This window comes from Perca flavescens, chromosome 9 (genome assembly GCF_004354835.1).
Source record: "Perca flavescens isolate YP-PL-M2 chromosome 9, PFLA_1.0, whole genome shotgun sequence".
NCBI lineage: Eukaryota > Metazoa > Chordata > Actinopteri > Perciformes > Percidae > Perca > Perca flavescens.
The window spans coordinates 33,848,361-33,870,385 of NC_041339.1; the positions used below are offsets into that span (position 1 = coordinate 33,848,361).

At 41.1% G+C, this 22,025-nt stretch overlaps 1 protein-coding gene across 1 annotated transcript in view; it reads right to left on the minus strand.

Annotated features, from left to right (window-relative positions):
• ghrhrb (growth hormone releasing hormone receptor b) overlaps positions 1 to 8,450 on the minus strand; it is a 55,183-nt gene extending 46,733 nt beyond the window's left edge. Inside the window, exon 1 of the mRNA XM_028587853.1 lies at positions 8,390 to 8,450. Within this exon, the coding sequence (XP_028443654.1) occupies positions 8,390 to 8,443 (54 nt within the window). The 5' untranslated portion in view covers positions 8,444 to 8,450. The remainder of the gene's footprint in view (positions 1 to 8,389) is intronic.
• Positions 8,451 to 22,025: the final 13,575 nt, after the last annotated feature.

Sequence of the window (22,025 nt, forward strand, 5' to 3'; positions counted from 1 at the left end):
TCTGCTACGGATAGACACATAGCTGAAGCCTTTGACTTAGGGACCCTACAAACAGGGCCAATGCAAGTAAAGAGGTATATTTCCCACACAGTCAGTTTGACAGTGTTCCAACAGAGCTGGTTTCAAACGTTTGAGTGGCTGGAATACTCTGTATAAAAAAAAACAAAAGCTGCATTCTTCTTAGTGTGCAGGCTCTATGCAAAACCAAAACAACTAAACGACCAGACATATTCCCTCGTGAGTACAGTGTAACTGGAAAATAGCCCTTAATCCTTCTGGGAGCATGAGATCTATGATACACAAGGCCATACATAATTGCTTTTGGGGGTCACAATGAAAGGGAAGATAGGCAATTTCATGGAGTGCAATTCAATCCATTTTTACAAACATACAAATCTCCATAACGTACCACTTACATCTCATCATCCAATAATAAGAGGATCCAAAGCTGCTCTGACATCATAACAACAAATAATATTTTAGAGATCAAATCAGCAAAAATGTATTCAATCATAGTAGATGAAGCAAGGGATCGGCCTTCATAGCTACTTGCTATATGTGTTCGGTCATTTCACATTGCCAGACCTTCTTCCACAGCGCTGCGGAGGAAGGTCTGGCAAACATTCCAGGATGGGAGAAAAACAGTTTATTGGCATTACTTTAAGCGTCGGACACAATGACGGTTCCTCTGCAAATAGCCTCGGGAAGGAACTTGTTTTGGTGGAACATGTGTACGTTCCAAGGTTGTTTTAGTCGTGCAACAGAAAACTCAGAACTCATGGTTAACTCAGGAGCAGTTAACCATAGTCCTCACAAATCCATCGGAGTTTAAAATTACAACACAAAGAAAGCGGAAGGTGAGGGACATCCGGTCGAAATGAAGGACATCCGGCGGAATTTCCGCCTGCACCTGAACAATGCCGGAAATGAAATGTCGTCGATACAGACTAGGTGTTCGGTATATGACTTCACAAGACATGGTAAAGGAGCGATTTCTTGAATTTTGCAAGCTCGATGTCAACCCCATCCCTGACACCATAGAGGAGCAGTTTGTCAAACATGGATGGGAAAATCTCACGCCTGTTGCTCAAGCACGATGGCGCCTCTGTTATAAGTGGGGCAAGAGTTGGCATTAGAGCTTAGAGCTTTAGACAAAAACATCCTGAAGCAATTTTTGTCCTCTGCGACACTTGCAAAGCTGTCCCTGAAGCACGCAGCTTCTTCCTGGAGAGCGTCTACTCTTTATTTAACACAACACTAGTCAATCATGACAAACTGAAAGCTTTGAAGAAACAGCAGAGAGGAAAGACATATATACTTGGAGCAAAACCTGAGGAGAAAAGGAAACGGAATGAGAAATACTGACAATACACAAGCTTTGAGATCATTAATCATCGTTGAGAGAAGAGAGGAGAGGCACAGAGGACAGAAGCAGAGAGATAGTCCTCATGGTTGGGCCCTGCAGGATTAATGGTATGTTCTGTTCTTTTCTAAATTTAGCTTACGTAAGCAACATGTGACTGGAATTTTGATATCAACTAACAGACAGAAAGAAGACATTTTTTGTTAAGTTCATTTTGGGATTGTATCAATAAGGAGAGACAACCTGTGTGTCCCTTCTTTAAAATGGCTTGAGGCTTTAGTCTCTGTGCTGTGGTCATAGCATGAACAAATGTTTCTCATTCATATTATTTGACATCTCATTTCATTGCAGTGTGACTATCACAGTTTTCTCTCTCTGGTTTCTTTATAAGTAATACTTCTGAGGTATATTGTCATCTTATTGTATTTGCATATTCTATATGATTTGTATTTAAGCTTTGGGTAACAAAGAAACCCAGATGAACTTTAGCCTACATTCGTTGGACACTTCATGAAAACATCTGTGATGCATTATCAATGGACCCTTAGACAGAGCCAGTTGGCATGAAGCCATTGGTCAGTTATCAATCCCACCCCAATCTATGGAATATAGATATGTGGTCCACACACAAAGAACTTTAGAGTGACTTTTGAGAATCTGGGTAGCTGTCGCTCTCCGAGCTCTGCAGGGCTTGTAAATTGATGCTGAATTCCTTTGATGTAAATAAACTTTTTATAATCAAGAAACAGTGTCGGCGGATTCCTTTCCACACAGCAACGCACCATCGGTACTAATTAAACAACACTTCCCAATCAACTGTCAGTCAAGTATTAGTCTATATTGACGACGGTTCATTTATGGGATAGTTTCCACCAGATTTCCCTCAATTTCCGCTTTCTTTGTGTTAACTTTAAACTACGGTTGGATTGAGCAAAATTAACCGGAACATCTGAACAGCGTTAGGCTGAAAATGGCAAGTTTTAAGGAGAATTTGGATCGTGCAACAAGGCAGGCCTGTTTGGTTCGTCCGGGGAATGATTGTAAAGATTTACAAAGAATATGTTTACTTATTTGCTGTGGACGAAGTACACAAGGTGATACACTGAGCAAATGATGTTTAACCATGTATCAGCTAACCACCACCAGCTAAACCACCAAAACAAATACATGTGGCTACTTAATATGCACGTGATTTACATGTTTTCAATTTATTAAGCAACAACTGTACATGTAGTAACAGGTAGGCTATGTTATGAAAAGATTAAGTATCCATCGCTACTGTAAAGGAAAAAAAAATATTCCTACCTATCCCTTGCTGCCACTGGGAAAAAAATAAAAATAAAAAATAAAATAAATTCCCTATCGACCCATGACCTCAACTGACAACCAACCAGAACCAAACAATTTTTTTTTTTTATGCCCCAAGACGATTGTGATTGGATTAAAGAAATGCAAACAAACCCGGAGGGTTTTTGGAGTGTATGCTCATGTTGCCAGACCTTCCTCCGCAATGCTGTGGAGATAGGTCTGGCAATGCGAGACTAGTCTAGTATATACAAGTTTTATCGGTATGAAGATCCTTGTAATTAAGAAAAGAATTAGGGTAAATGTCCATTTAGAGGGAAGAGGATGCACCCGGACTTGTAATTGTGTCATTTGAAGATTTTTTTTAAGGATTAGAGAAACAAATTAATAAATGTATGTAGCATAACAATGTCTTTATGTCGTTCCTATTCCATCAGTCATCTCATGACCAATCACATTTATCTACCTGCTCGACTCGCCTCGACTCGACTCGCCTCGACTCAACCATTGATTGATATATAAAATGGACCAACAGAGCCCGTTGCTCTGGACGGAGACCAGTGAAGGCTATTAGAAGCACTTTTCTGGTGATCACTTGCTTTACTGCGCAGCCTCCAACTGACAGAGACAACGTAAATGTGACGTGAGCAACCTGTCTGAAAGTGTGAAGTCTTCTGGTAGCTGTGACAAGAGAAATCTCAATCATTCCCAATCTTGCAGAGACGGAGAGCGTAGATATATGTAAGGAGATAACATGGGCACAGGCTAATTATTGCTAATTAAAATGCTAGTTAACATTAGTAATTAAACTTAAACAGCTAACGTAAGTCGAAACTGCCTGCGAGCTTCTCCTGTACTATACGATAATTCCTCTGTGACAGAAAGTCGCGTGGTTATGACACAATCATTAGCCTATTTTTACAAAAACGTCTGCTACAGAGCTATAACATGAGATACAAGGTAATGGATCCTTTTATACATTGTTGTGTTTCTTTAGAAATAAACAACGGACAAACAGAGTCTTTAAACGCTTCAGATGTAAAGTTATTCACTTTCGAAGTGATGTCAAAATGAATGGCAGTCAATGGAATGCTAACGGCGGATGACCACATGTTAGCATCAAAATGGCACCATAGGAGCTACGCATTCCAGACGCTCGCTTACCCCCTTGGACTCAACTCGACGCACTGTGCGTCCGCTTTCCATTGCAGATTTTAGTACCGCCTCAGCGTGGCTGGTCGTCGTAGCGACTGCCGTGGGCGTGGCTTGGTAGTGTTGCAATTCCCCCGACTCATTTCCTTGTTCTCCTTCTCCATAAACAACATGAAATCAAGGAGAGAGTTAACTTCTCCTGTTCCAGATTTCCCACCGTGGTCAGAAAGAACAGAGGAGACACTTTGTTTCTCTCACTATATGACTCTAGAGTCACTACTCACTCTGAAGCTAATCGCCGTCACTCTCTCACTGATCCCTCGCTCTATCACCCACTCCCCACTCCCCACACACACACATACACACACACACACGCTGGCTTGTCGCACACACCAGCGGAGAAGTAAACGTCAGGCCACTTGTATGCTCCGGAGAAAGCTCTGCGTGGAGCCTCCGCGGGACCAAGAAAAACTTTGTTTCAAAAGAAGCTGGAGGCAGCAAACAACCACAGCTGGCTAAACTATTTAAAAATGGCGGGTTGGTTCAGGACACCCCCGTCTGTTGCTAGCAATGATGACGCAGTGATCAGTGATTATTCTTTCCGACCAATCTGTAGTCTGCAGCCTTTTTTGGTTTTCCATTACGAAAAAAAGTACCTGGTATCTGCTAATGGTTACTTTTTTTAGTACCACCTCAGTCGAGGTTCCAAGCGAGCTGAGACGGTACTAAAAAAAGCACCCATTAGCAGATACCAGGTACTTTTTGTCGTAATGAAAAACCAAAAAAGGCGAGTAGAGTCGAGGCGAGTCGAGCCGCTACCATGTAATGGAAAACCGCAAAAATACTGAAATAAAGGGCCCCAAGTTTTAAACATTTTAGCAGCATAACAGAGGCTGCCATCTGTCAGCCTGAAATTGCATCATTCTTTTCATTTCTGGACACACAAACCCTTCCTGCCTTTGATTCCAGCAACTGCTGCTCGTTATTCGCCCCAAAAATCAATTAACTGCCTTCCGTTTGAACAAAATATGGCCACCAGGAAAGGTAACTCACAGAATCTAGAAACACTGGAGCACATTTCCTCCATGTAGACCTCTCTGCACTGCTTACCGGTGGCCTTAAGAAGTGATTTTAAGGAATGACGGGTTGTTTTTAGAGCAGAGGCACGACTTATCTGGAGACAGAGGGATGGGAGTCATTTAACGTCAGTTAAGCAAGTTATTTAACTGCTACTCAATGCATGTGAATGTGGAAAGGAGACTTTTTGCATCAGTAACAAACATCAAAGGCCCCTGACCAAGCAGCACTTTTTGACGTGCTGGGAGTGAGAATGTGTCGCCCTGCATGCCGTGAACACTTTTGATGTGATTAAAGTGATCCAGCAGGCCAATAAGTGGCATTAGACATCCATCCTGCGCTATAACCATGATCTTTAATGAAATGGCAAAGAGCATAAAATGAGCAGCTTCAGAGTCTCTGGAGGAGGAAGCAGCAAATAAAGGAAGGCACATCACAGGATCATTGACAGCCTTCAGGTTCAGGGAGGACGCGTCACAAAACGTCATCCTCCACCCATCAATAGTGATGTGCGATACCACTTAATTCCTATTCGATCCGATACCAAGTAATACCCAGGCTGGTATTGCCGATACCGATACCAATACAAATACTTTTTACATATTTTATTTGTAGTGTGATGTGACAACTAGTTTAAAGTAAAAAAGTAGGTTGTAGGCTTACCAATTCCAAATTATAGCTGCATAATGACAAGACAATAAACTACTCTCATCTCAGAGACTTGTACAGTAAAACAGGTTGAAAATAACACACAAATAAAAAAATTTGACTCTTAACCTTGTCACAAAATATTCCATATCCACGTTTTGCTGTTCTTCACAACACATGTAAATCAGGCACCCTTGAAAACCGTTAACTCAAATTGTTTTCACAAAACATTCATGTTTACAAAAAAATAAAATAAAAATAGGCTCCCCTGGCCAGCTCCGTCACAGAGCCGCAGTGCACACACAACTGACCGGCGGAAGGAGAAGTAGTTCCTTCCCCTAACCGGATATAATTAGACTTTTCTGGTGACAACAACTTACTTATGATAACATAAACACTCACTCCAAATTACTGAGTTTGAATATTGATCTTTTTATATGAGAATCGATACCAGAGCAGGAGACGTTGGGATCGTAAATATCGATACTTTAGTATCGATCCGCACATCACTACCCATCAACTCTTATGGTACATGTCCATATACGCGTTGTTTTGACAGAAGGGATCGCCCCTCCTCCCAGTATTGCACGCTAGTGGGCTTGCCACCAGTTTCTCTTCACTGACCACTGACAAGCAAAAAAAACCCACCCTCCTACAACCGCAATGGCTGGAGCTAATTGGACGAGCGCGCCGCGTGGGTCTGGCTACTCCTGGATTTCAAAACTGACCATAATGGCGGCTCGTTTGGAATACATTCTCTATTTTACAAAAATAGTTCACCATAATGAGTTTCTGAAAACATTTTCAGCGAGAAATCTTCATTTCAGCGGTCAGTTTAAAAGATTTTTGTCAGCTTTTGAGAGGCGTCGAGCCGACCTGGCTTGGTCCTCATTTGCATGAAGATCAATTTTATGTAAATGAGGAGCAGGGGACCCCGACGCCCCACTTCTCCAAAGTCCCCTCGATGCTACCAGAATGCATTGCATGGCTGCTTTGATAGAAATGAATGGGAAGAAATGACGCTGACAATGGACACAAACCATCAGGTCAGCTGATGGAGAAGAAAGGCCTTTCACGGTGGCACGAAATCCAAGAATAAATGAAGGGATGAAATGGAATATTCTCCATCCTGAATTGTCTGCGTTATTTGAATTTCAAACCGGTGTGCATATGCAGAGAAAAAGATATTAATGTTTTCTCTTTGCTGCTGTCTGTCTGGAGCCAAAGGAAGCAGAGTCAAGTGAGTGTCCAGTGTTAATGGAGTCACAGGAGACACCACTGGATCTTTTCTTCTTATTGAGTGAATATTTATTTGAGGTGGGCTATATGTGTATGTTGTTTATCACTGGTTGCTTCTGTGGATAGATGAAAGTTTCTCTGAGATTTATGTTTCTTTTATAAAATGTTGGGATATTCTTATTTTGACAGCAAAATATGAAGCAAAATGAATAATCTGGAATATTAAATCACCACACAGAATAGCCAATAATGGGCTACTCCAGACAAATGAATCATCCATCAGTTAATCATGTTACGATCATTCAATTTAGACACATCAGACAACACGAGGGCAGCAGGTCGATATCTGCAGAAAACTGCTTCTCATCTGGACTGGTTGTGTTTGTGGGAGCATTTCCACATGGACAATATTCTTGTGTTGCCAGACATTCCTCCACAGCGCTGCGGAGGAGGGTCTGGCTAGTCCACACAACATTCCTGGATGGGAGAAAAACGTGTTCTGGTTTATTGCCATTTCTTTAAATCAATCACAATCGGCTTGGGCAGCGCTAAACACCGGACGGAGCCACAGTGACTCTGCAAAATAGCCTCAGGAAGGAACTTGTTTCGGTGGAACATGTGTACGTTCAAAAGTAGTTTTAGTCACGCAACACAAACTCAGATTGGACAGATAGTCTAGCTAGCTGTCTGGATTTACCCTGCAGAGATCTGTGGAGCAGTTAACCATAGTCCTCACAAATCCACCGGAGGTTAGAACGCCAACACAAAGAAAGAGGAAGGGGACGGACATTCGGCTGAAATGAGGGACATCCGGCGGAATTTCCAACGACCTTTAAATTTGGCAGCAAAATGTACTGATTTGTTCTGTACACGTGCAGGATAAGCAAAAAACTAAACGTTTTTAGAAAAAATAAACTAAAAAAATAAAAAAAACGTTATTCTACTGTGCAAACTGTGCGTTTTAACATCATTTTGGGCCATCATGGTCTCATTCAGAAAACTAACCTTATAAATGGACCCACTTACTAGGATTGCACCTCCTGTGTCATATACAGTTCAGTCAGTCAGTTTGTCTTGTGCATGGGCGATAGTTCAGGGCTTGTGCCTTTTTCTATCTATAATACATATATATAATAATGCATTATGTAACTAGAAAGACAACAACAATTCTGAGAAAACTTACTTTGATGATGAGTCACAGGGCCATTGCTACAAACGTGAGGTGGTATTACAAATTAAATCCGATATTTATATATAGAAAAGCAGATATTTCCAAAATGCAGTATCAATAACTTTTGAAAAATTGAGATTTATGCAATTTTGACTTATTTCTGACTGAGCACTATTTTCTGAAAATAGCTCAGAATGTTTTTTCTGAATGACCAAGGCGTCTAGATTCTGGGTTTAGTTTCACGACGTTGTGATATTCCTAGAGCACTACTCCACATGAACACAGACTTTTTTTTTTTTGCTATCATTTTTTAGGGGTGCTAGGATCACTTTCCTAAAAAAAGGTCTTAAACAACATACACTGTCATCATAAACCTCCTCGTGCCAACCCTGCAGACCCATAAGGTTAAACCGGAGTGTTGCGCGTGCACTCACCGTCTCCCAGAGCGCCAGCTGCAGGAACAGACCCGTGTGAAGTAACGTGGCCATCCATTTCAACCGCGAGCTTCCAGAGATGAGAGTAATGTGCAACAACATTCTTGTTCACTTTGAAAACTACGCGCAAAAAAAAAAAAAGTCAAAATACGTCCAAGGATGTTATCAGACTTCGACAATAAGAAATCCCTTTTTTTTTTTTTTTTTTATGTTTTAAATAAATGTCCAACATGAACTGAGCCGCTTGCTGGCCTTTTGCCGATATGAATGTTGTCGGGTGTCTCTCCGGTGTCCGGTGCAGGAAAAGGTCCGCATTACGCGCGGGGGGAGAGCAGGGACTCCACTGAGCCAAACAAGGTGCGCTCCTCCCTGAAAAGGCAGATACGGAGCGGCGCGCACAGGCGCTGCAGCGGCGCGCAGCAGCGCGCTGACGCATGACACAGGACACGATTCAAGATTCAAGATACTTTATTGTCATTGTATGGACACAACGAAATCACGTTGGTGGCAATCAGTGTAACAGCTAATGTAGTTGCACTTTCTACTTGTTGTCTTTTGCACCTTCAAGGTTGAAAGCACTTAAATCATGTGAGCCTTGCAGAGTTTTGTTTTGGGTGTGGATTCAGTCTTAACACACAGTCTACTGGAATCCCATTCAGAAAACTAACCTTATAAATGGACCCACTTACTAGGATTGCACCTCCTGTGTCATATACAGTTCAGTCAGTCAGTTTTTCTTGTGCATGGGCGATAGTTCAGGGCTTGTGCCTTTTTCTATTTTTAATACATATATATAATAATAATATATAATGTATATACATCATATACAGTTGATTTGCCTATGTATACTGTATATCAAAATGCAACGTTTGTTTTTAAAACCATTATCATCAAAACATCAGATGATAAAATAGACGGAATAAGAACCATTATTACGTGAAGCTAAATGGAACTCAGCGAAAAAAATCTTTCAGGAGGACCTCTAAATAACTTCAATCACCACTATCTCCTCCTAAAACTATTCAGCTGTTAAGAGGCGTTCACTTTTCAGTAAAAACAACCAAAATTGGCAACGAAATTCATGATCCAATCACAGCATGACTTCCTGCTTTAAATGTCTTCTCTCCTTGCTATCAGCTGTCTTTTCAGGCAAACGTGCAATCCTCCTCCTCTTCCACCTCCGGGCATCGTCAACCACTGCACCCTGAGTCCCTTTCCGGCAGACAGCTCCTTTGTTCGGTCTCCGGGTTCCTTCTCCACCATCACCGGTATCTAGGCTCCATCGGGGGGGAGGGAATACATCTGGCTTCTCAACCCCTTTAAAATAGTTTTAACGATGGATTCTAATCCCCAAAGACTCTGTTCATTTCATATTATGCTTATATACAATACATCTTTGCATATCTGCAATGTCTCTCCTGATTGAAATGGACCTTTTTTATTGTTTGTAGTTATTTCTGCCTTATCCCTGTATCCCTGCTGTACACTCTCACATAATTAGGATCCAAAAGGGTTCACAGTGATAGCACAGGCTTCTTCTGTAATTAATGAACTTCTTGTCACTCTCAGAGTCAGCATCTGTGTCATTTTTTCTTCTTCTGTCATTTATGGTGTATGTAGCTTACTGCCTGTTGACACCATTTAGGTGAATTGGAAAAATGAATGAAAAAAAGTGTTTAAAAAAAGATTATGTAATAAACTTACTTATTTTGACCCAAACTGTGATATTTTCCTCACCCTAAGTCGTTTTGTTGCCTAAACATAAGCAGCTATATTTGAATTACATATATCATGAACTACATGTTTATAAATGTGAACAGGGAGTTAAATAGCCAGTTAAATGTCCTGAAAAGTTGCCTGCTATTTAGACACCTTCACCATGAGAGAATATTGAACTGTACAGTTTTATGTCAATATGTTTGGAGCTTTCTCGTGGGAAATTTATCCCACAAACTTTTCATATCTACGATGGAAAAATTGGAAAACTGACCCCAGTATTAAATAACATGAGGACTAAACTGAAAAAGGTCATTTTGGTGGGATTAAAATGACTCTGTGTCACTTTAGAGGAAGCACAACTGTCATTTTACAAATGAAAATGTTGAATTCATGCGCCGGTAAAACACAACCTGGGTCATTCAAATACACTCAGGGGTTTTAAAACTGCAGCCTGTCTGGGTCTGCTACGAGCAACAAGCTTATGGGGGCTGATGTTAGCAAACTTCTCCCAGTCTCACTTTGTGGCTACATTGTTTTAAGATAATATTGGTTGTGTTGTGACTTTGTGCAGTGTAAATGTCGCAGCGGTCCATTCAGTCTTTTTTCAGGTAACATATCACACAAAATGTGTGTGTGTGTGTGTGTGTGTGTGTGTGTGTGTGTGTGTCCTGTGGTACAGTAGGCATGTCCTTGCAGTTATGTTTATTCATTACTCAGGACACCTTATATAAACAGAGAGAATAAACAGTGCAGGTTGACAGCAGCCAACGGAGCAGCAGTGTGTGTGTGTGTGTGTGTGTGTGTGTGTGTGTGTGTGTGTGTGTGTGTGTGTGTGTGTGTGTGTGTGTGTGTGTGTAGGTGCTGGAGGCACCTTGCAGAGGTCAATCGATGACAGACGGTGCCTTTGGCGTTTCCAGCAATGAATTTCCTGTAGAGAACAACACCTGTGATACCAGAGAAGAGTGGAGGTGGCTCTAATATAGGGATTAGGCTACACATATAGTTATTTTTTATTTAATATTATTATTATTATTATTATTATTATTATTATTATTTACGTTTGTGCCTGAAACCTGAAAAGCCTCAGAATAATGTGTGCTCCTCTGTATTTATCATATCAAATGTCCAGTATTTATTTATTTTAAGATTAAGATTTGCTCTTAAAATTTTGCTCTTAAATTCAAGGGGAAACAATCCCTCAAATTTAAAGGTGTAGTAAGTGATGTTAATCCATACATTTGTTTGTCAAATTCAGTGAATATTTCATTACAGTCACATGGCTCTTTATTTTCTGCGTGAGCTGAAAAAACAAACAGTGTTCCTACACAGCGCTGGCTCTGTAAATGGAAATCAGACAGAAAGGAGTGCATGAGCCACAGAACACTGTTCCAGCCAATCTGCAACAGACAGTTGATAGTACTTTTACTACCGTGATGAACATGCATCACTTTGTAACGCATGTTATAACACATGTTATAATGCTCGCCTAGCTGCTAGCGTGGCACGCCCTCATACTCTTCTTCTGACTGGCTAGCAGTCCTTACCTAGGTACTGTCAGGGCACGCCCTCATACTCTGTTTCTGACTGGCTAGCAGTCCTTACCTAGGTACTGTCAGGGCACGCCCTCATACTCTGTTTCTGACTGGCTAGTAGTCCTTACCTAGGTACTGTCAGGGCACGCCCTCATACTCTGTTTCTGACTGGCTAGTAGTCCTTACCTAGGTACTGTCAGGGCACGCCCTCATACTCTGTTTCTGACTGGCTAGTAGTCCTTACCTAGGTACTGTCAGGGCACGCCCTCATACTCTGCTACTGACTGGCTAGTAGTCCTTACCTAGGTACTGTCAGGGCACGCCCTCATACTCTGCTTCTGACTGGCTAGTAGTCCTTACCTAGGTACTGTCAGGGCACGCCATCATACTCTGCTTCTGACTGGCTAGTAGTCCTTACCTAGGTACTGTCAGGGCACGCCCTCATACTCTGCTTCTGACTGGCTAGTAGTCCTTACCTAGGTACTGCGCACGTGCAACATCCAACAAACATGGGATAGAAGTGTGATGCCTCACTCTGTAGCTGAAACAGAGAGCTCAACACACAGGGTGAAATGATGAGCTGCAGCAATGTGCAGTACAACAAAGATATGGTGTTTTTTGAAAATTAAACCATGTAACACTATTCTGATACAACATCTAAATACAATTATTAACCTGAAAATGAGCATAATATGAGCACTTTAAGTTTTGATTATTTTATTAAATTTGCAAATCTTAAACTTTCTTTGTCTTTTATGTAAGTGTTGAGTTTATTGTATTTTAAAGGCCAATCTAGGGTGGGGCATTGCAAATGGCTTAAGCTATAAATGCTGTGGAGCATGAAATAAAATGCAATGAATGGCCACAAACAATGAATTAACTTGCAGCAGTGGTTTATTTTCACTTTGCTTAATTTACATTAACTTCAGCTTTGGACCTAAGAATCTTGCTTTTGACCAATTACAAACCATATAATGCCTGTTTTCCCCCATCCAATTTTAAGCCTGCTCCTTTGAGAAAATCGCATTCATGATTCATGTTGAAGGAGGCCAAAACATCTGTATTGATTTGTCCTCAGATTTGGAATGTATTAAATTTCCCATATACAATATTGTGAATCAATGTGTGTGTGTGTGTGTGTGTGTGTGTGTGTGTGTGTGTGTACGTACAGCATATGTAATGACGTATTATGGAGAGGGGGTCTAAATCTTTCATTTGAGGACAAACTGTCCTCCTTTCGGTTATTTCCCACATGTGCACAAACCAATTGTTTTGTCTATTATGAAGGAGGAGAAAAAACACCAGAGATTTGTTATTTTTGTAGGAGGTGATTTATTCGAGCTCTGCAGGGCATTACACTTCTGACAATGCGATATTATTAGAAAAACCAAAAAACCCCCGAGGGAAAACATTTCATAAAATACATTACTCATTCTCTAAAGTACAGACATGCATTCTCTGTCGTTTTGTCACTCAGCTTGTATATTTGATCACAAATGACCTAGACCTAGACGTATTTTGTTTTTTTTAAATCAGTATTTCTTTAAAATCCTGATCACCACGATTCCATAAATATAGCTCCGGATAATTTCTCTAAGAGTTAAAGGAGTCAAATCATGTGTGTCAGTTTAATCCGGAAATTCCTGCAAATGTAAGTGATGTAAGTGTAGCTAAATTAGTTTCAGATCGCCCGGTTACGTTGTAACCTTGGTTCTCTGAGTGAAGAGACGATCTCATCCCCCGTACATATGGGAAAAAAGAATGTAATCTTTCGGTAGCTGTTGCAGTTTAGAAGGATTAACATAAAGGGAGTAATTTACGTCCGATAAATTTCAGTCCTGGGACAGACCACTAAGACCGAAACTAATTACATTTTAGGAAATAATAATCCAATTCAAAGTTAAAGAAACACTTGTACATAATCACAGGACTTGGGTTGAACTGGGTTAAAATTCTGGGCCCTTTAGAAAGGCATTTTCTATGGGCCCCACAGCCACAGGGACCCCCTACTGCATATGTTGCATAATAAACTGGGCCTACGATAAAGTGTAGGGGAGGTGCCTCCACCCCCTTTTTATCACTACTATTATTATTAATATTGATCAATTATTTTGAAAAGTTTTGTGTTAAAATTATGGTAGTCACATTGACTATAATCACTAAGTACTGAATGCCTTATTTTCTTCTCTTTATTTCTCCAAATGAACCTCTGTATTGTTATTTTTCATCGTCTTCCTTTTCCTTTTCTTTTTTCACTCTCTTCCCCACCCAATCCCGATAATTCTTTAATTCAACTTAATTCCTCAGTGTTACGGTCTGTATTTTATACCACTATGACCCCTATGTTTTGGATCCCTTGTCATTGTTTGATGTTGTAATTTGTTAGCACATGTTTGTTCTGTCTTGTTCAATGTCACCATTAAAAATTAAAATAAAAAGATGCGCCGTCAACAGACATCTTGACCAATGACCTGGACCCCTGCTGCTGACCTCTTCTCTTGTTTGTCCAATTCTGTTCCTCCACACTGGGTCGGTGCTGGCTTTCAAACAGCATTCCTCTGTACAGTGTGTGTGTGTGTGTGTGTGTGTGTGTGTTGTGACCCCTGCTGTTTGCAGCTGCATGTCCCCGACGGCCCACACTGTGACGCTTGATGGATGTGTCACGTATCAAATGCTCACCTCAGCTCTTCTCTGAGGAAGAGCAGCGAAGAGGAAAAGTTGGCGTGTGTCACTTTCAATCATTAGGTGTGAATTTAGCCTGGGAGCTGCTCTCAGCCTTGTCCTTCACTGAAAACTCCAAAAATGACCTTGTCATTTCTTTCCAGAGCTACATTACGGGTTCTTGCTCTTTATATCAATCGACTTTTCAGACTTGTTTCTTGTCAGCTGTCTTTCTAAAGGTTTTAAGGACTTTTGATGAGAAAAGATGATTGTTAAGTAATCCTAAAATAAGATATTATGACTTTCTTAAATTGTCCGTTTTGCAGTGTACACAGCTAATGTTTGAGCAATTTTTGAGTTGATGCATCCACACTATTAATGAGACTGTCCTCTCCCAAAAAACACTCCCATGAGTCGTTTGTTCAAGCGCCACCATGTTTCCGTTTACTAATGGTGGCGCCTTCTAGTGGCCTGTTGTGATTATTACAGGAGGAAAGTAGGAAGTCTGCACCGTTGTGACGAAAAGAGAGCTGAGCCAAAAGGCAAAGCTCTCGATCTACCAGCCAGCATTTTTTGTTCCTACCCTCACCTATGGTCGTGAAGGCTGGGTCATGACCAAAAGAACAAGATCCAGGGTCGGAACGAAATGGCCAAAATGGGTTTCCTCAACCTTTGAACATACACATGTTCCACCAAAACAAGTTCCTCCCCGAGGCTATTTTGCAGAGGCGCCGTAAGTGCCCAAGATGATTGTGATTGGAAGAAATGACAATAAACCAGAGCAAGTTTTTCTCCCATCCCAGAATGCTGTGTGGACTAGCCAGACCCTCCTCCTCAGTGCTGTGTAAAAAGGTATGTCTAGCAATGTGAGACTTGGGATACATCTCATGGCCCTTATTTGACAGCTCCTCGACTCCTTGGTTGAACCGGAAGTTGTTCTGTCCCTCCTCGGTGAAGGCTGTCTCAAAGCTCTTATTTCTGCCCCGAGGGACGAGGACCAAGCATCGAGGAGGGATCATCGAGGAGCTATAGGCAAGGATACACGACAGCAGCCTTCCTGGAAGCCGCTCAGCTAAAGGAGTTGCTAACTCCGCCAAAACAGTTGACGAATTCATGTGACGCTTCAGAGGAAAGGATGTCTCATCCCTCTAAAACAGTGTTTTTCAACCTTTTTTGAGTCACGGCACATTTTTTACATTCAAAAAATCCCGCGCCACACCACCAACCAAATATTTTATAAAATGACACATTGTAGCCTAATACAGTATATATAATTTAGAATATAAAATGTAGCCAATTTGTTTATACTCACTTAGTGTGCAACCTGGGCCTGTTTAGATGACCACAAAGCTGACAGGAACTGGCAGGAATTGAAGAAATGTTCGAAAGGTGGCAGTAATTCTAATGTCTTAAATCAACAAGGTCATTATTGCGCCACCTACTGACACGGAATAGTATTTAATATATCTCCCAGTCATCACATTGCAGGCACAGATACGCAAAAATGGCAAATTATTTGTAGTAAAATAATTTTGTTGGACCAATTAAGTAAAATCGGATAATTTCCCACGGCACACAGGACGATCTCTAGTCGATCTCTATCTCTAATCAATAGTGTGCCGCGGCACAGTGGTTGAAAATCACTGCTCTAAAAACACATTTGCTCAATGCCTCTCTCCTCCCATGATTTCCTTGCGTCTCTCCCGTGCCTCCTCGGTGGGAGGGACTAAGACGCGAGGAAGGGAGGCAAGTGGAGGACTCGAGGAGGCAATTTGAGCAACATGAGATGCAGCTTAGGACTCTCTAGAACTCACGTTATGCAGCCTTTTGGTCCGCAGAGACAAAAGGCCACTAATGTCAGCGTGTAAGCAGCTGTGGCCGGATGATGAGCTCAGGGAGAGCCAATACGGAATTAGTTCTTTCGGAAAAACGCAAGACACTGTCTCTTGATTGAGCCTTTAGTTCTTCACTGTGTTGACTAGCGGGCAGGATTACAGTCCCTAAGAGAAAGAGACAGAGTATAGAAACTCTGTGGTGAGGTGTTTGTCTCTGCTTCATTTCAAAGCCCCCGCTTAATATTCAGCAACAGGACTTTTACTACATGTGTGTACACCACATGTGTGTACACTGCTTGTGTGCATCATTGACCTGTTGCCCTTTGTTTGTGCCGTGACTGACGTCTGCCTGCCGACTGAGAGATCTGCGCCTTTGACGGACGTTTCATTTACACACAGGGCGTGATAACCTTCAGACTCGCTCTGGAACTCCTGAGGCGACATTTCGTAAAGACGATTTGAATGATAACACACGGGGAGTCATTATTATGTAACAATTTCATATTTCATTTTGCTGTTAGGCTAGACTGAGTTTTATATTACCTCCTATAATAACTTTACTGAAAGGCCCTTCTTGGATATTTGCCTTTTTCTCATTTTGTCCTTGTTGCGTTGCCTCTTATTTATTTGCTGTTTGTCTTTATGTGTCAGGCTCTAATTTACTGGGGGGGTTCACAGATGTCTCCATCAATTTAATTTTTTACCTAGTTCGAAGCATGTTACAACTCTGATGAAAAGTAATATTAAAAAAAAAATTATATTTAGACTGTATATAAGCTAAAGGAGACAAAAATAACCATATAAGTGCAGCTTCTTGAGTTTGTCAATTACTTCTTTTACATTTAAAAGCAATTAATGAATATATTTCTACTTTTTCTAAATTCAAAAAAGAGTTTAGGCTGAATACAGGGGATACAATCAAAGTAAATGTGAGTCCGTTCTTTCTCATTTGTGTTAAACTGCGGTTAGATTTGGATGTTTAGTTGACACCTGAGAAGCGTTTTACAAATGATCTCACCGAGCCATTTGAGGTATTTGTATTTATTATTAGGATCATTAGCTGACGCCTAGACAACCAGTTAGTCTTCCTGGGGTCCAAATTAGTCAGATTATATTGTCCAATCGCAGAGAGAAGTGTCCAGCTGGGAAGAGCTTCTATAGTTTCACATGGTAAAAGAAGAAGACAAACAGGACCTGCTACTGTGGTACTATCATTTAATTTGCTTTTAGTTTTTTTTATTGTTGTAGTACAGCAGAGGTTGAGAGAGAAATGTTTGTTGTGGGCTGGGACTGGAGGGGGGTTGTGTTTGCAATAATAATAATAATAATAATAATAATAATAATAATAATAAAATGAATAAAAACATTGTTAATCCTCCTGTTGTCCTTGGGTCAAATTTGACCCTTTTTTTGAAAAAGTTTCAATATCAGAAATTTGGGTTTCTTTCAACCAAATTCTCAAAAAAAAAAACGTGGATGGTTCCATACAACGCTCTTCACAAGTAAAATAAATGACCAGCTACTTCCATTGAATTTGGGCATTTTATTCAGCATTTGAATTTTTTTTAAAGAACTTTGAAAACAGCGACAAAAATGTCAGAAAAAGTTTCAAAAACGTCAAATAAATAAATAAAATAAAACGTCCCATAAAAAAGCGCAGAAAAGTAAAGACAAAAACATCGGAAAAAATTGGAAAAAGGTGACAAATAATGTTGAAAAAAGTGACAAAACTATCGGGACCAAAACGTAAAATTTTGACCCAGAAAAACTAAAAGTTGCATGGTCGACAGGAAGACAACACAAGGGTTACAAAAAAAAAGATGGCCACAAGATTGATTGAAATAAGTTAGCAGTAAAAAATTTATTTTACCTCTCCATCTTGAAACCAGATGTTATCAGGACAGTCAGTGTTGTGAGTTAGATGAAATTAAATTCACATGGTTTTATATTTTCTCTTATATCATGATTAGAGAAAGAGCTTTTGCAGTAGAAAATGTTTAATTATTTTCGTTGGAAGACTCATTATTAAAAGACTGCAGCGAGGCTAGCTGCCTTTGTATCCAGGGGCAGAAGTTTATCTTGAAAATGAAATGTCATGCTAAAATCCCTCCCTGTTTTAGAATGAACAAACAGCTTGAATATGATCAGAATCACTCAGCTGAGCTATACGGAAAAGGTCCATATTTTTTTATGCTGTGTATTGTTGAGTCCAAACACAGCACTCTGCAGTATTCCCAGTGTCTGTCCTTAAAGCCCTAGCCCCCGAGCTGCTCTCATAACAACAGCATCATTAAAAAAAAAGAAACACAATCAGCAATGTCTTCACAAGGACCGGCAACAACAGGTCTGTCCCCGCTGACTGAGAGGAATCTTTCAGAATGATAAGCCGGTTTTCTCCTCGCTCATTAGTCCCGGCCGAGGCCAAGAGCCAGGGCGAACGCAGAACACTGACGAGCAAATGAAAGAGGTCTTCTCTGCACACTAACCCGTGCATTATGCTTTTCACATTGCAACAATTTTCACTACAAAAATAACCACATTTTTTGTCCTGATGACCTGACAACACAAGCCTGACGTGGTCCTACTCAGATTCTAGTCTGAATATGAGTCTGATACTGCTCCGCTGGGCTGTGATTATGGGGCGTGTTTCAACCGAACCAGGAAAGAAAATGCCTCTGCACTCAATTGGATAGACCTACAACCAATCAGAGCAACTGATAGACCTACAACCAATCAGAGCAACGGATAGACCTACAACCTATCAGAGCAACAGATAGACCTACAATCAATCAGAGCAACGGCGTATGTGACGTATGTTGTTCTTAGTGACCATCGGGGCCAGCTGATAAATTAAGCTTTTGCCGAATCTCGTAGGAACGACGGAAAAAACATCTTTCCGATCGCGGTTCTCTGTTCCTCTTTTAATATGAATGCACTGTTGATATCTTCTATAACAGACGCGATGGCGGAATCTACACATCTCAATTCTCCAGTGGCAGCCATCTTTGTTGTAAATAAATTCAACCCAAGCTCTCTTTGGTGACGTGGTTGATTACGTTACTGTTGATCATCTGTCCATCATCGTATAAAGCCCGCCCTGACAATTTGATTGGTCCAAACTGCTCTGGTTGGAGCACAGTTGCGCCACAACAGATCAAGTCCAGACCGAACTTCCCGACCTCAAATGTTGTGGGCGGGGCTAAGTTCGGCTGGCATCCAGGCTATGACAACACCATAGTTTAAAGGTCCCATGACATGATGCTCTTTGGATGCTTTTATATAGGCCTTAGTGGTCCCCTAATACTGTATCTGAAGTCTCTTTTATATAGACCTTAGTGGTCCCCTAATACTGTATCTGAAGTCTCTTTTATATAGACCTTAGTGGTCCCCTAATACTGTATCTGAAGTCTCTTTTATATAGACCTTAGTGGTCCCCTAATACTGTATCTGAAGTCTCTTTTATATAGACCTTAGTGGTCCCCTAATACTGTATCTAAAGTCTCTTTTATATAGACCTTAGTGGTCCCCTAGGCCTTAGTGGTCCCCTAATACTGTATCTGAAGTCTCTTTCCCGAAATTCAACCTTGGTGCAGAATTACAGCCACTAGAGCCAGTCCCACAATGAGCTTTCCTTAGGATGTGCCATTTCTGTGTCTGTAGCTATTGAGGAGGAGAGGGGGGGCAAGGTGGAGGGTGGGGTGTGGCCTTGACCAACTGCCACTTTGCTCGTTTGAAAGCCATGATGTCGCTCTCTCTCTCTCATGGGGGGCCAAATTCTCTGGGCGGGCAAAGCAGAGAAAGGGGAGGTAACCTTGCTCCTTATGACCTCATAAGGAGAAGATTCCAGATCGGCCCATCTGAGCTTTCATTTTGTCAAAGGCAGAGCAGGATACCCAGGGCTCGGTTTACACCTATCACCATTTCCAGCCACTAGGGGACCATAGGCAGGCTGGGGGAACTCATATTAATGTTAAAAAACCTTATAAAGTGAATTTTTCATGCCATGGGACCTTTAAAAGCAACTAATTAATATGCAATTAAATGTTATACAATGTATGTAGTTGGGGGTCCTTGCTCCGTTTCCATCTCCATGCACAAACACAACCTGTAGCTGATAAGGACTACTGTCATGAAAGCTCTATAACACTTAAAAAAAATGATGCATAGGTATAATTTGTGTCACGTCTTATTTACTTCCTGCCTTGTGTTTTCCCGCCTTTGTGATTGTCTGCCCCGCCCTGATGTGTTTCACCTGTTCCTCATCAGCCCTAATGTCACCTGTCCCTCGTTACCGCCCTCCTTTCCACGTGTGTGTGTGTGTGTGTGTGTGTGTGTGTGTGTGTGTGTGTGTGTGTGTGTGTGTGTGTGTGTGTGTGTGTGTGTGTGTGTGTGTGTATATATAGTACATGAAGCATTCTCCTGTCTCATTGTCTGCTTGTCTGCGTTTCTTCCCGGTTCTCAGAGTTTCTCTAGTAAACTTGTTTTCTTTGGGACTCAGCCATATATTTCTGAAAGCTTGCTTTTTGTTCTGCCGACCTGCCTGACTGGTCTCCTGCTTTGGGTCCTCTTTTTGAATTCTCAAACGGGGACACATGGCTTGTTAAATATAAGAACCAATAACAGTAAAATGAACAAGCAAAAAAGAATAAATAGAAATTAAAAACCGTATACTAAAAAAAAAAAAAAAAAAAACTCTGATCTCTAAATATTTGCCCACATATTTTTTAGCAATCCCGTGTACACAAAATAAAGTGAAACCAAAATGGTGATTGTGGCACTCAATAAAACAAGACTGTTGTTGCGGTGAACCCTGTACCTTAGCCACTCTTGTGTTACAGCCTTACAGGAATGTAACTAAGCACATTTACTCAAGTACAGTCTTTTCTTTTCATGCCCCTTTATACTAGTCTGTCTATCAGCAGACCAAGCTCAATATTTTAAGATTGAACATTAGTCTGGGGAGTCTGTTCTGTATTTTCTACCGCACAAGAGGCGTGATCAACGGGCATAGTTCAAATGACTCTGTATGCAATTGGATAGTCCTTCAACCAATCAGACCAAAGATCCGGGTGACGTAGCAGTGACAGCGGCATCAACGGGTTGCTGTGCTTCGGTGGCCGCCATGTTGAATGTAAACAAAAAGCTGCTTGCCGTCACTTCCCTATCGTCATCGTGTTAAACCCGCCAATAGCGCACCAGGTGGATAAGCCAGTTTGTGATTGGTCCCCGCAGATTTGTAACGGAAGCAGGATAGATAAACGTACAGGTTTCCAGCCTGAGCTGCAGGGAGAAATCAAATCATCGGCAGATCGGGCTGGGTTCACCCAGTCTACTTTTCTACTTCTACTTAAAGGTGCCCTGCCATACAAAATCGTTTTTACTTGCATTTTTGGAAATATGTTAGGTCCATATGTGTTTGTGTTATGTTGTGAATGTGAAAATGAACTGCTACCTCCTCTGTCAGCTCTAGCCACTGAAAGAAATAAGAGGAGAAATCAGGCCAATTACAAAAGCTGGTCAGTTTGACATCATACTGCCTGAGCTCATTACTTTTGGGCTGGGTAAAGGATTCTGACAGCTAGGCTCTCATTGGCTAGCTGTTAGCCAATCAGGTTCAAACAGCTTACCTTGTTGAAAATGAATGAGAACTGGCAGAAATCGAGCTGGGTCTTCCTGCGGGCTTTCTATACCACGCTAGAATGGCTTGAAACAAGGTAACCAAGGTTAGAACATGGTAGAACTTCAGATATTACCACAAAGTCATGAAATACGTGTGGTAGGGCACCTTTAACCACATCTCAGAGAGAAATATTGAACTTTTTACTCTACACTACATTCATCTGACAGTTGAAGTTACTAGATACTTTACAAATTAGGAGTTTTCCACAC